Source organism: Sturnus vulgaris, chromosome 1 (assembly GCF_052056855.1).
Source record: "Sturnus vulgaris isolate bStuVul1 chromosome 1, bStuVul1.hap1, whole genome shotgun sequence".
In the NCBI taxonomy this organism is placed as follows: Eukaryota; Metazoa; Chordata; class Aves; order Passeriformes; family Sturnidae; genus Sturnus; species Sturnus vulgaris.
This window is the reverse complement of record NC_142243.1, coordinates 23,362,087-23,376,291: the sequence shown is the minus strand read 5'-3', so window position 1 is coordinate 23,376,291 and position 14,205 is coordinate 23,362,087. Positions and strand designations below refer to the sequence as shown.

At 37.3% G+C, this 14,205-nt stretch overlaps 1 protein-coding gene across 2 annotated transcripts in view; it reads left to right on the top strand.

The window, feature by feature from the left end:
• Positions 1 to 14,205, top strand: part of CDK6 (cyclin dependent kinase 6) — a 136,099-nt gene that overhangs the window by 53,437 nt on the left and 68,457 nt on the right. For both annotated transcript variants that reach the window (XM_088161657.1, XM_088161653.1), the window contains exon 4: positions 3,679 to 3,846. In XM_088161657.1, coding sequence (XP_088017783.1) covers positions 3,679 to 3,846 — 168 coding nt within the window. The remainder of the gene's footprint in view (positions 1 to 3,678; positions 3,847 to 14,205) is intronic.

The window sequence follows — 14,205 nt, the reverse complement described above, 5'->3', positions numbered from 1 at the left end:
ATAATTTGGTCCTTACATTCAGAGCTGATAAATTCAGTAAATGTCTGACTGAGCAATTATCATCAATACCTGACATGGTGGAACAAGCAAAGATGCAGCATTTCCATTATAAATTTTGCTCCTGTTTTCATTATGAGACTTTTACAAAATTAAAGCTACATATTTTCCTCGAAAGAAAGTGTGATTGTTCATTGCATCCCAAAATAGTTCCATTTTCAGTTGAGTTACAGGTACATATTTTATATTTACACATAGATGGCATTGAAAATGTAGCCTGAAAAGGAAAAAAAATTGTGAAGCTGTGATTGTCTGAAAGTAATTGCAGTGGGATAATGTGTGCAAGTATCTTCAACTCGAGCAACAGCCAACTATGATAAGTTTTGTGATACTAGAGCATGGCAGAAATCTCTAATTTGAAACAACAGGCACATTCTGTGTCTTTGTTTGCAAACATACAATATACAAAGAACAGCGATAGACATCAGTAGAGGTTTGATCATGATTCATTGGAGCTTGTTCCTTCAATCTCCTAAGACACAAAGGTTCTTATTTGTTGAATAGAATTGATAATTTTTCAATTAACTTTTGAAATACGATTCTCTTTGTGATTCCAAAGTGTAGTATGCCTATCTACCACAGAAAATTTCTCAGGGAAAAGAAGAAGAGATGGAAAAAGCTAATCCTTGAGGCACATGAAGACTATCTTGCAGTTTTTTCTAGAACTTGGTAATTGAGGTAATACTGGGTGTTCGTCACTAATAAAAATGGATGCATTTCCGTTAGATGAGTGAAATTATCCTGATTTAATTAGGTAGTGATCTGGCTTGTGCATGTTTACAGCCTTTATCCAATTTGCTAGCAAAGGTTAGTATCTTCTGATGTTGGTTACAGCGTCAAAGAAAGCACAGAGCCCAGACCCTGCCTTACATTTCTTGCAAGTGGCTGACCAAGTGAATAAAATAATTTTCCAAAAGCAAGGCGTAATGGTTTTTGACTAGGCTTACGTGCAGCACAAAATTTTAAGCTGCCACATTTGTTATTCTGTATTTAAAGTTCATAACAATAAGCCTATGTTGTGATTATGGCTTCTGCTCTTTTTCTAACTTGCTGCAAATTTAAAAACATGGCAATAATGAATCACAAATAGCAAACAGTCTTTTTACATCCAAGTGCGTTCCTTCTTTACACCTTCTTTGAGCTGTTCTTCCAGATAATGTTGAACTGAAATCTGTTAATACCTATCATAGTAAGTAATAAGTGTAGTCAACAGTCCAAGCTGAATACTAGAAAACAGTTTATATGGACTAACCCTAAATTTCCAGGAAGAGGAGATACAGCACTTTTTTCCTTCCAGTTGCTCTTCTTCTTTCTAGCACCTTTTAAATTTACACTCCCAGTACACCTTTCTGCAGCAAATTTTATTTTCTCTGTGTGAAGAGAACTTCTGTAAATGATACTCATCTTTGGAGTCCGACGGGTAGAAAGGAAGATAGACTAGTTTGCATTTTCAAATATTTTCTTTTTTTATCTGTGGCTGGAAGAAGGCTGAATTTAGAACCTGAAGACATTGCTTACAGCTTGAAATAAGCGGAGCAGAATTGTGTTATGCTGAGCTTGATGAAGAAAGTTGAAACAAAGCCAGCATCAGTTGTTGGAAAAAATACTCTTGATATGTTTGGTAACTGCCTGAATGAGTTTACCAAGTCTGCAAATGAATAGGATACATAAATGTCGCCAAAAAGGGACTTGCCAGGGTCTACTGACTAATACTTAAGTTCTTTAAATTATTTTCTTATTAGATACTATGATACTAAGCTGGAATAAAAAAGAAAAAATAGGCCCAAATTCAGTGAAATGACTAAGTTCATATTTAAAATAACCATATGCATAATATTGTTGGCATGTTCTTCACATCTGCAAGACTGATCCAAAGACTTTTGGGATTTGGTAAAAATTAAAATGTCACAAAGTGACCAGATATGACGTATATTAATTCTACTGATAACTGAAACCTGCAGAGCTGTAGCCCAAGTTTTTACAAACTTCTGAGCTGCAAAAAAAAAATTGTATAAATACAAGAGGATTCAATATACTTTGCATATTTCTTTTAAAGGTCCAAACCATATTATACCAGTTGTCAAAATTGCTAGTTCCTAATTTTTTTCTGGGGAAGCAAAAGAAATGCATCAGCTAGCAGGAAATGGGGTTCTCAGTTCACCACCTTCCTTCAGAGGAGATAATAATTTAATACTAACACAGCATCCATAATTTCGTGGTAAATCTCCATCATTGGGATTCTCAAATAAAAGCTGAACTGACTGTATACATAAATGGCCTTGTTTTATCAGAGGTCAGGTGGGAGCTTCCAAACTTCATGTCTATATAATTTATAATATTTTCTATATAAATGATCATGAAGCATTACAAGAAAATAATAATTTTGTATTAAATTACTTAGCAGTATCTCTAAAGCCTACCTTAAAAATGCATCCAGCTTAACCAATATTATCAAGCTGAATGTTTTGAGCTATTTTTACATCCATGTTCAGATATAATTCCTTTCAGTGGTGTGCCTTGAATATTTACTTGCAACATGCCCGGGTCCATAGAGAAGAACAAAAGCAACCAACCTCAAGTTATCTTTCTTCCCTTTTCTTTTTCATGCCACGCCCTTCTCCAATATCATTTTGGTTGCTAACAACAGGACTGAAGGACACCCTGTTGCATGGATTATGGAAAGGGCATATGCCACCAGCATACACAGAACTGCAGTTGCATGAGCTCAAGTCAGTTGCACGCAGAAAAGAAACTTCTTTATCCATTTTCTTTTCTTTCTTGTTGCAGCATCTTCTTGTAACTGCCTGTTTGGCAAATACAATTTTGAAGTTGACAGTATCCTTCTAATTTGGAATGCAGGGGATTTCTAGTATTTGGTTTTGAGTCTGCTGGTTCATTCTTTTCACATTACTAAGATTGTCAAAACATGAGTGCACATAAAATAGTTTCTTCAGCTGTGGAAATGTCATGGAAGATGGTATCACTATAAACAGAAAGAATAATCAGAATTATGATTATTGAACTGTTTTAGTGCTAAACTTCCATGTGTAGGTAGTTTCTGTCCTATTCAGTAAATTCTATACAACAGGTTTTGCCAAGTGAACCTTTTCCCTCTATAGCATTAAATACATTTAAATTTCTCATTTAAACAGTTTTTCCGTTTGAAACAGGGCCTTATGCTTATTAAAATTAATGATAAAATTTCACTTCACCACAGCAGGACAAAGCATAAGTTAGTGAGAATGCAAAGTGGTGTGTGGTTTAAAGAGCAAAAATACTATGTATTTTTCTTACTTGGACAGCATTCTTTTGAAGTTATTCAGGGATTTGGAGACAAACTTTTGCTATTTTTTTAAAGTATATTGTTTAATCTTTATACTACTGCTAATCAAACTCAGGTAATTCAAATAGAAACCATACATTAACTCGATAAGGACATTGTTCAATTTCATTTGTTCTTGCAACGTCCTGTCCATTTTATATTAATAGTTGGTTTTATCTCCTGTGCACATATTAAGTCAATATTTATTAAATTAGTTTTTCAGATTATGAAAGGGGATTTACTTGTTTGCTTGTCACCTTGTCTTGATAACTGCATATTGATTTCTTCTTTATGTATAGGATATGATGCTTCAGCTGTTTCGGGGACTGGATTTTCTGCATTCACATCGTGTGGTGCATCGGGATCTGAAACCCCAAAATATCCTTGTAACCAGCAACGGGCAGATAAAGCTGGCTGACTTCGGTCTTGCACGAATCTACAGTTTTCAGATGGCTCTTACCTCAGTGGTAAGTTTCTGAAGGCTTTTATTTTTCTCTTAACATAGCATTGTTAACCATGTGTACAACTGAAGTTACTTGTGTCTCTGAAAACAATTGCTTTCCAGCAAGGATTGAAGTTGTGGTGATTACGTTGTACTGTTCAGTTACTGACTACTGGCTCTAAATTAAATCGTGACTGATTACAGAGGGATAAGTATGTGCTAGGTTTCTGAAACTCCTGTCAGTCAAGCTGTAGTAATACTGACTTCCATTGTAAACTAAGTCAGACAGGTGTGGTTAAAGTTTCTGAAGTACCATTTTAAGATAAAGCTCTTGCTGAATTCAGGTATTTTGCCTGAAAAAAACCCCACAGATACTTGTGAAAATGCCACACCATCGTGCTCTGATTTTCCACCTCTGTGAATATGCATTCAGTGGTTCCTTCCATATGTTACTGTGTGATTCCAAATAGGTTGTGCTGGAGGAAGCTCAAGTGGACCTGGCAGCTAAAATCACAGCTGTTTTCCAAGCCAGCTGTTAAAGAGCAGCCTGAGTATCACCAGGTCTCCTGCAACTGTTGCCCCTCTCCCACCAGCTCTCCTGGCTGTCCTTGGCTCAGACATGAGCTCACTTGCAGATTTAGCTTTCTCCTCCATTAATACTGGAGAAACCCTGCCAGCTCCTTGCTTTTTGACCCCATTTCCACGCTTTCTGGCTCTGCCCCCAGAATGAACTGCTGTAGCTTGGCACAGCATCTCTGGAGCATATTGAGGAGCTGCCATGCTGTGTGCATGTTGGGTATCTTTGGGGTTTGTTGCCTGCTCATGATTTTTGTGTTTCCTTTTTCTATTCTGAGTATCCCAACTGCCATGACAGTAACTCTTCTGATAAAGACAGAAAAGGCAGAATTGTTGAAAAGAGAAACTGAAAGGATTCCACTTTGCATTTTACACCGTATTGTTAAAATTAGCCTGGCTTGTTGATAAGAAGCAATTCGTTTTTATTATTAGCTAGTGCAAGGGTCTTCCCATTGTCATGTGATGTAACTATGGACATCTGGCTTCAGAGTGAATGAAGGCAGGAAACAGCAGAAAATTATATCATCTTGCTAAACATAGGGAAGTATCCTTGTTACATAAAACATATGCAAACCTGTGTTTTAAGGCTAGTTTTTTTTACTGTCTGTAGGATGTAGTCTAATCCAAAGGTGAAAGAATCTGGCTGCTGAAATCAGGTAAGATTGGCCATGTAACTCAAAGCAGAAGAAAAGGAGAGAAAGGTTCTTCCTGACTTGCTCTTATTTTCTTTCTTAGCTACTGGTCAGTATCAGCTTCAATGAGTATTTCTGTTGATGCATAAAATCATTTAAGCTAAAATTGCGGAATGTTACAAGGTTTCCAGCAGAACATATTTGAAAAGTTCTGCATGCAATGAGGAAAAAATATCTACAGAATTTAGCAGAAGTTTTTCCATGACTATGACCATGTAGCCTTCTTAGCCTTCCTTCTTAGGAAGGAAGTTTAAAACACCCAGAAATCTACTACAGCAAAACAGAACATTGCCAGGATTGCTTTGTAAAGTATGTGCATTTGCTCAAGTATAATAATACTTGCATGCTAGAAATCATGTGTTAAATCCCATAAGCTGGTGCTCTTGGTGCTGTTGTGAACAAGAGGTGTTCAGCTTAAGGGATTATCCTTATGCAAGTTTGTACTGTGTTCAGATAAGCATCCAAGCGTCATTGCAGCTAAGCTAAAGAGTATTAAAATAGTTGAAAATTATCCTGTGATCAAGGATAAATAACTATATGGGCGTAGACGCAAGTAATGGCTTTCACACCTAAAACTTAGTGTGTCATTATTTTATTTTTAAAAAACCCAACTATGCTTGAATATGGCCTTTTTAAGTTAAAAAAAATAATAGTTTAAAAGTTAGTAAATGTTTTAAAACAGTTTTCAACATCTTCAAAATAAACTTGTGTCTGGGTTTATAGGGGTGTGTTGCTCAGAATGTGGTATGGTTTTAAATGTCAGTCGTCCCTGCTCCTGCAAACTGATTGCAGGTTAGAAACTTTCATTAAATGTGTTTTAGCTATCAATTTTCCTTTTCTGATTTTAACTTTTGCCTTTGGCTAGCTGCTTAGATGTGCAAGTGCTGCTTTTTTTTTTACCTCCACTGAAACTTAGTACAGGAAACACAGCTAAACAAAACAGCTCCAACCCCCCAAACTTCTGGTTTTTAAACAGAAAGACATTCTTGACTATAAAATCCCAAAAATAGTCTAAATTGCAGTTGTTCACCAGGCAGTGAGTAAACTTTCATGGACTTCAGCAAGACCAGTTTATTTTGAAGCATTTGCAGAAAAAAAGTGTTGCATTATAAAAGACAGAATATATCTATATATCTATACATATATCAATTAATAAAAGTCACAGCTTGCAAAGATTTGCTTCGGATAGTGATAGTGTAGACAGCTCAGTGATAAAAGACTATCATTGTGATCAATACAAGAGCTCTGCAGCGTTTCCTTCAGAGGAGAAGCTTACTGCAAGATAAACTGCAAGAACCATCTTTTGAAGTATCAGACCATTCCCAAGATGCATCCTCATTCATTGCTCACAAAGAAACTCTTTGGATGGGACAAAAAGAGCTTGCCATGAAAGTAGCCCTGTAAAAATTGATCCAGCCCAAGTGCTGTGGGTGCTGCAAATGTTAACTTCAAAGCAGTCTCTCTCTAACAGCCAGTTATTTACACAATGCTGAAGAATCCTTCTGGCAGGTAGTCCCGGCATCCTGCTGTCATTTAAAGAAACCTCTTCATATTTCTGTCAGTGAATGAGTGAATGAGTGAATGAATGAATGAATGAATGAATGAATGAATGAATGAATGAAAGAAAGATTCCAACTAATGTTACACAGGCTGGGGGGCCAGGGTGGAGATCACTGCTCCCAGCTGTGTTCAGACTGAGACCTGATACAAGTCTGAAATAGCAGCACTAGAAAGAATGAGGTTGGGTGGGAGTGGCTGAGCTGGTGGGTAATAGGGCATGCTTTTGGTTTCGTGCAAAGTTAGACTCTTTTCCAAGTGCTGGACTTGGCCCTTGGGGAAATTTTGAATAGGCCTTGTAATAACAGAGACACTCCATAGGACAGAGGAGGTAGATTGATGTGACTGTAATTTTAGAGTTGGACAGCAAAAGCTAATGAACTGTCACATTTTTCCTGGTGCAGAAAAATGGGCACTCAGTTCTAACTTTATCTGAGCAAAGGAGTAGTTGGGTGTCTGGAAAATCTGAAGTTGTTATTATCAAAAATGAATAATCCATTTATCTATTTCTGATGACTTTAGACTGCATTAAAGAAAGGAAATGAAGCTGAATCATGGCACACAAGAATGTTAAGTGAGATAAGTGCATGCAGTTGTGGTCAAAGCATCTAGGTGGAGCTGAGACCATCCAGCTCTTAAAACCTGGCCTGCATCAGGATCTTGAGTGAAACTGGCAAAATGTTAGTGTTTGTAGCACATTTATAATACTTTCTTTGAAAATATGTGTACTTTACCTTAGATGTCAGCACTACTGAGGGAGTTTTTTGCCCCATGGAATGCCAACAAAATTGGTTTATGTCTTCCTTTTTTAGAAAAAACACTTGTTTTCAGATTTACCAAACAAAGAAGGGAAAATACTTTCTCTGCTGATGCTGTAAGTTGTTGAGTACTAGACCCAACTAAATAGATTTTCTGAAAAGAGAGGACACAAAATACCCTGCAGTTACTTTCAGTAAATAATTTTAGATTATGCTAGCATTTTATTTGAGTATTTCTTCAGCATGAAAACTTTCCATCCATTTCTGGCAGTCACTTCAGCGCAAATGGTTTACATGTCACATCATGCAAGAATTTGGATTTCATTTTGTTGGTATAGTAGCAAGGGAGCATAAAATAATTTTCACTAATGGGGCTTATAAGTTAGTTACAGCAACAAAAACAACACCAAAAAATTACAGAAAAACTCTCTTCCGAAGACAAATGAGTACTTCTGTGTTTCCTGAGCACTGTTGCATGGTAATGTTCCAGTAAATGTAAATGCTTGTCTGAGGCAATATGATTGATGAGAACTCAGACAAAGAAAGTTTTTTGCTTTGCCTTGTTTTTTGTCACTTTTTCCCACTTTTTATGGCCACCTCTTCCAAGCTTCTCGCAGGGCAGCTTTAACCTGAGATCCATTGAGGATCCCTAAATGGACCTGGTTCAGCAATCTATTTAAAGCTCACCTATGGAGAGACCTAGGGAAATTAGGCAGCCACTTGCCACTGGTTAAACTAAGTGTTAAAGAGTGTCCTAATGATGTCAGTACAAATCAGTACAGTGATACTTGATTTTATCTCATGCATGATTTAAGAAGGTCATAACTCTTCCCCCTCTGACAGGTGGAAGTTGCAGTGTTTTGGGGTGCCCTTCACTGTTGTGAGGAAGCAGGTCTACTGACATCTGGGCTCTCATCTCCAGTTCTTTCATTATGGTGCATTTGTCTACTCCACTCAGATGTCCCTGAAATGAGATGCAGACAGACATCCAGTGGATCCAAATATGTGGGTTTGATCTTGTCAGTGCTGCTGCTGAGCTTTTGTGGCTATTTAGAAGTGCAGTAAGATCAAAATTGTTGTCTTATTTAAGGAAAATCTTCTCTTCCCTACTAATACATAGTTCTGCATAAAAAGTCCAAGTGTCTGGCTTTGTGGAAAAATTAGTGAATTTTTCTGATATTTTAACATCTGGTGTCATCTTTATTGCATCCTCCCAGTACCCTCTAGGAAGGTTATTTCCATCACAGAAAATGAGTCATTTATCTCTGGAGTCATCTTAAGAACGAAAATCATTATCAGCACGTTGACTGTAAGGTCTGAAGATTACTAAAAACATTTTAAGATATATATATGATGACTTGGCTCAGATGAGATTAGATTTATATGAAGACCAGATTTATATGAAAATAATGATGACAAAATAGATCGTTCAATGTCATAATATTAATCAAAAGGGTAGTATGGAAATACACATTAACAAAATGAGGAAATTAGAAGTTTCTTAGTCATCTACATTATAATAATATAAGACAATTTTCAAAACCAACTAATTTTTGTTGCCCATCATAAGAACCTTTAAATTTTTAAGGCTTGTCTGGAAGAGTTGTACTAGCTGCTCTCACAGAGACAAAGGATTGACAACAAGGTTGTTACTTCTGGAGACATGTATAAATAATCTACAGGTGCTGTTTCACATACATACATACATAAGTAGATGTAACGTTTCTACTGCTGCTGAAAGGGTGGCCCTACTTTTGACAGCACACTTCCATCACTTCTCTTTCTTTGGCATTAGTGGTTGCTCCCTTGCAGTCTGAGTGAAAATGAACCTTGCATAAAATAGTTACTCATTTTCAGGTGGCTTAGTAGATGCAAATCACTGCATAGCCACATGACTGAAAGCACTGACACACAGGGGAGGGTGAGCAGAAAGATGGGATCATCCACTCCCTAGACACCACCACGTTAGATTTGTTGGAGTCAGTTATGAAACCACATCTGAAGTGTTCAGCTGAGGCCTCCAATAACTAAAGTAACTCAAAGGCAGAAATGTTTTTCAAAACCCTGCAGCTCATGGTGATTTACGCTGTTCTGAAGGTGTTAGATGACCCAGTCAGCTGGTTCATTTAAGGCTATTACTGTATCTGACTGTAACAAAACTTCTAAGGGCATCTGTATCAGTGTTTGAAGTATTTTTTACCCCCACGGTGCCAAGAAGTGCATTCAGCGCTCTGTGCTGTTCCTCTGCAGCTGATGCCAGGACTCACCCTTGAGACCTGTCAGGAATGCAGGGAATGCAGCCCTCTGCTCTGATTCAGACCCAGGTTTATCATGAACCATAAAAAGCCTATCTTTTAATCTTTCAAATAAAGTAAATTATTTCACAGTAAACAAGAAAATTGGCTTCACATGAGAATATTTTCTGTGCCCTTTTCCAGAAAACCCCTTTCCAGAGCTGCAGACATTAGAATATATGATATGTGAGAACAGAGGTTGTCCACACTGAGCTGAGCATGTTTTGCAGCCTTGCAGCTGCACCAATGCAAGCCTGCAGAATAAATTTACCTCATCCTGGTGGAAAAAAAAAAAAGTCCAACTTTGAGCGCAGTTTATATCAGAAGAAAGGAAGTTTCTTTAGGCTGAACCAAAGTGTCCTATCGAAGCATAATGTTTTAAGAGAGGATGCTTAGGAGGGAGAGAAGGAACAGCTTTCAGCAGTTAGAAATGTAGCAATTTCCAATGCTGGATCTTGTATTTAGATCATTGTCTATAAAATTACCGAAGTACCCATCTTTCGTAAACTTACCTGCTTACTTTTTGAACCGTTTCTACTCTGGGCTACAGTTAACTTCAGCACTGTGAAAAAAAGCTTTTTGTTTTATATAGTTTGATATTACTTAGGTTTCTCTTAATTCTGCTTTTGTGATGCATTGCCTCTGCACCTCAGGGTGAAATTTGGTGTCATTTTCCAATGGCACAGTTCCATTGGTGCTAGAAAAATGTACTCAATGGAAATAGTTGATGTGAAGATAAAATGGCGTGTTATTTCTTCTCTTCTCTTCTCTTCTCTTCTCTTCTCTTCTCTTCTCTTCTCTTCTCTTCTCTTCTCTTCTTTCTTCTCTTTCACTTAATAAGCTACACTAGATGTTAGTAATGGTACAGTACTGCATTATAGGTTTCAAAGAAATACCTAGTGAACAGACTGTAAGATGTAGAACTGACTTTATAAGGAACAGGCTGTGCTTAGTCTGCTAGAAAAATCAGGGCAGAGGTTGTAAAAGGGAGAAAGGAAGGGAGAAAATTACTACTGCATATTTTTCTCTACAATTTAAAAGAGCATCCTGCTTTTGTGTGACCATACTTCTGTCTCCTGTTTTTAGATGTAAAAATATGTGGTCCATTTCCCCCACCCAGTGATTTACATCTTCTTTGTACTATTTTTCTGTTGATTTAAGTGGCTCTGTTTTTACATCTACTCCCAGAGATAATGGAGTGGGTTGGATTGTAAAAACAATTAGATTACTTGACAAGGTCTCTCCCTGTGTATTTACAAAACTGTTCCCACATAATTTCAAACCATCCTGAAACACTAAAATACAGCCTCAGGTTATACTCTTATCAGAGCACATTGAATAAGCAGGCATGGGCCTGTTTGGTACTTGAATGTGAGACATCCAAAGAAAGAGGAGCAGACCAAATAGCATACAGTCCTTGGAGTGAAGGCTGGTGTCTGTACAGTGCTGACAGAAGTGCTCTTAGGGCTTAATGTGTAATAAAAATGAGTCGTTGGCACTTTTTTGCAGTGACAGGGAAGTAACTAAATGTTCTCTTCATGCAGGACAAAGTTCTGCTGTAGGAGGCATTTCTAATTGAGAATTCCCTTGTACAGGTACAGCTCAGGAAATTCCTCTTAGCCTAACAATATTTAGTACTTGTTCAGCATTGCTGGTGTGGAATTCTTGAGCTCAAAAGGAGAAGAGCTGAGAAATCATCTAGTCCAGTGAAACAAGTAAGATTGTTCTCTGTTGAATTTCTAAAGTTTTCCCCATAACTGTGATGTGCCCAGAAGTAGGCTTTCCATTACTTTCCATGGGAGCCTCTTCCAAAATCTCTATATAATCACTTTCAGAAAGTTTCCTTGCTATCCTGCCTTCAATGTCCCATTCCTAATTTAACACCATTATATTCCTTGTTGTTGTATGCTAAATGGTGATGACCAGTGCCTTGTAATTGCATTAGAGAAGTCAGTTACCTAGAGCTGTAATACCTTGCAAAATATGGTAAGATAAATAATTTGATAAATAGTGGAAGTATGTTAGCCTTAGATTTTCCAGATTTCAGTAGATTACAGGGTGCCAGGGAATTCAGCTAGATTTTTCTAGATTTCCCATTTTCAGCATTTCAGTGGATAAATCCAGAGGAAGATATGTTACACTAAAATAATTACTGAGCTGCAAGATTAATTCCTCAGTTTTGGGACCTTACAAATAACTTGGTAGCAAGCTGCAGAGGTCACATATGGACTATGAATTATCATTTAGATGCATGAGACCATATGAAAATGTAGACTGTTACATGTAGGATATTTCATAAGAAATAATAAAATACTGATTCCACAACACAAATTAGTTGATCATACCTCATCTAGAACACCGTAAGCTGCTCAGTTTCTCTGTGGCTGAGAGATGTTTTTGGACAGGAACAGCATGGGGAAGGACAGATTTCTGTGTAACAATCAGAGAACAAGGGACACTCTTTCTGTGAAACGAAGAATCTGAATTACTTTAACAAAATTAATCGTAAGAGTAAATACAATTGATACTTAAAAACATAATCAAGGACCCAGAGATGGAGAACATACTCAAAAAAGACATGGCCTGAGAAGTAGTTAATTTAAAGTAACTTACATAACTTTAAATAACTTAAATAACTTTTGCCAGGAAGTTAGAAAACAAGTAGTGGGAGTCTGAAGCCCTTACAGTAGGACCACTGCAGGCAAGAAATATAAATAACTTGGAGAGGGAGCATGGCGAATTTCTCTGATGCAAATTGGCAAATTTTGATAACTGTGGTAGTCTGTTACAGTTCGGTATCTCTGTATTTGCACCTTCAAGATTCGATGTGCATTATATAGTTAGCTTTTTCACAAATACGCTTCATGTGCTCCACTCGTCATAGAAACAGCTGTCAGCAGGCCAGAGGGATTGGCCTAAGTGTCAAAGCCAAATTCATTTTCCAAAGAAAGAAATCATGAAACTTTATTAAGATGAGACAGAGCAAATAATGGAGATGGTCTTCAAAACCAAAGGAGGCTACAGTTTAAATACGGGCTATGAAAGAAAAAAAAATTAAAATGAGATCTAAAAGAGAACCTTCACTAAAGAAGCAAAATTACAACCTGAAGGTTTCACAGGTAGGGATGAAAGATGATCTGAAAGCAAGAATTGAATCCTTGTTGGGACAGAAAGCTGAAAAAGTCCAGATGGGGTGGGAAGTCTGGTTGCAATGTTCCCCATCTGGAAATGGGATGAATCTGGCAAGTCACATCAATAAATGACAACCAACCTGGTCAGACCTTCCATGAAACAGGATGCCAGAAAAGCTTGGATAAACTTAGAAAGTCATTAACAAAAATAACCTTCAGAAAGGACTTGAGCAGAAAAACCAGCACACGCAAGTAAGCAGGAGCATAGACTACTGTGGAAGCAAAATAAACACCTGGACCTAAAAGTGAACCCATCAGGAGACTGTTTATAATTCTCTTACTTTTTGTGCATCCTGTAGACATACATTTTTAGCTCAAATAATAGAAATGCCTACTGAAAATCCCAGGGAAGCTTATTTCAACATTGTACACTGTGTATGGTGAGGAAAAGGAACAGAAAGGAGACTTCTGGTAACCTTTCTAAGTAGCCCAGCTCTGTCGGTGCTTCAGAATTTATACTTGGCCTCAGCTGCTTGGGTCCACTATAAGGCCATGATATAATATGTCAAGGACAGCCATCAATCCAAGCAGGACTGGATGCTGAAAGCTTCAGAGAGGAAGAAGAGAGAGACACCCAAGGACACTTGCATTCTTACAACACACAGATTCCACAGAGGCTGACAGTAATGGGGTTTTGTAATCAAGGTAAAGCAAAGAAACCTTTCTTTGCTTTAAGGACTCTGAAGATCTGTAAGATTTGCCATAGAGATTGAATATTTTCTTATTAAAAGGAATCAGAAGATGATACAGTTATAGCAGAATCTGCTTCTCTGAAATTCCAGAACAATTCTATGTTTAAAAGACAATGGAAAAAGAGATTGTGATCAGATAAACTACTATTTGTTTGTAAGTGGTAAAAATACTATGGTTTATAAAACAGGAAAAAGTCACGTAAGTACCAAGATTAGGAAATAATTCAGTTAAATAGAAGTGTCACAAAACATGACTCCAGAATGCTTTTCAAAAGTACAGAACTCACCAGGACATCTTACTGTGTATCAGACTTCCAGTATAGTTCAGTAAATTGCACCTGACTGCAAGTTAGACCTTGGAGGTACAAGCAGGGGCCTGAGTTTTTGTTTAGGTCTGTCAGAGGAGTAGCAGTAGTTAAAATTGGTCTGATATAATGTATAACTGGTTCTATGAAATATGCAGAACTGTCATAGATCAGTTACTGAACAAGACATGCTAAAAAATTAAGCAGAGAATTTGAAAACTTACGAGGGTTCTAAAATGCACAAAGTTGTAGTCTAGTGCAAAAGTCTGTAGAATTCAAGTGTGAATTGGAACAGCTGAAGAAGCAGATAAATTCACCA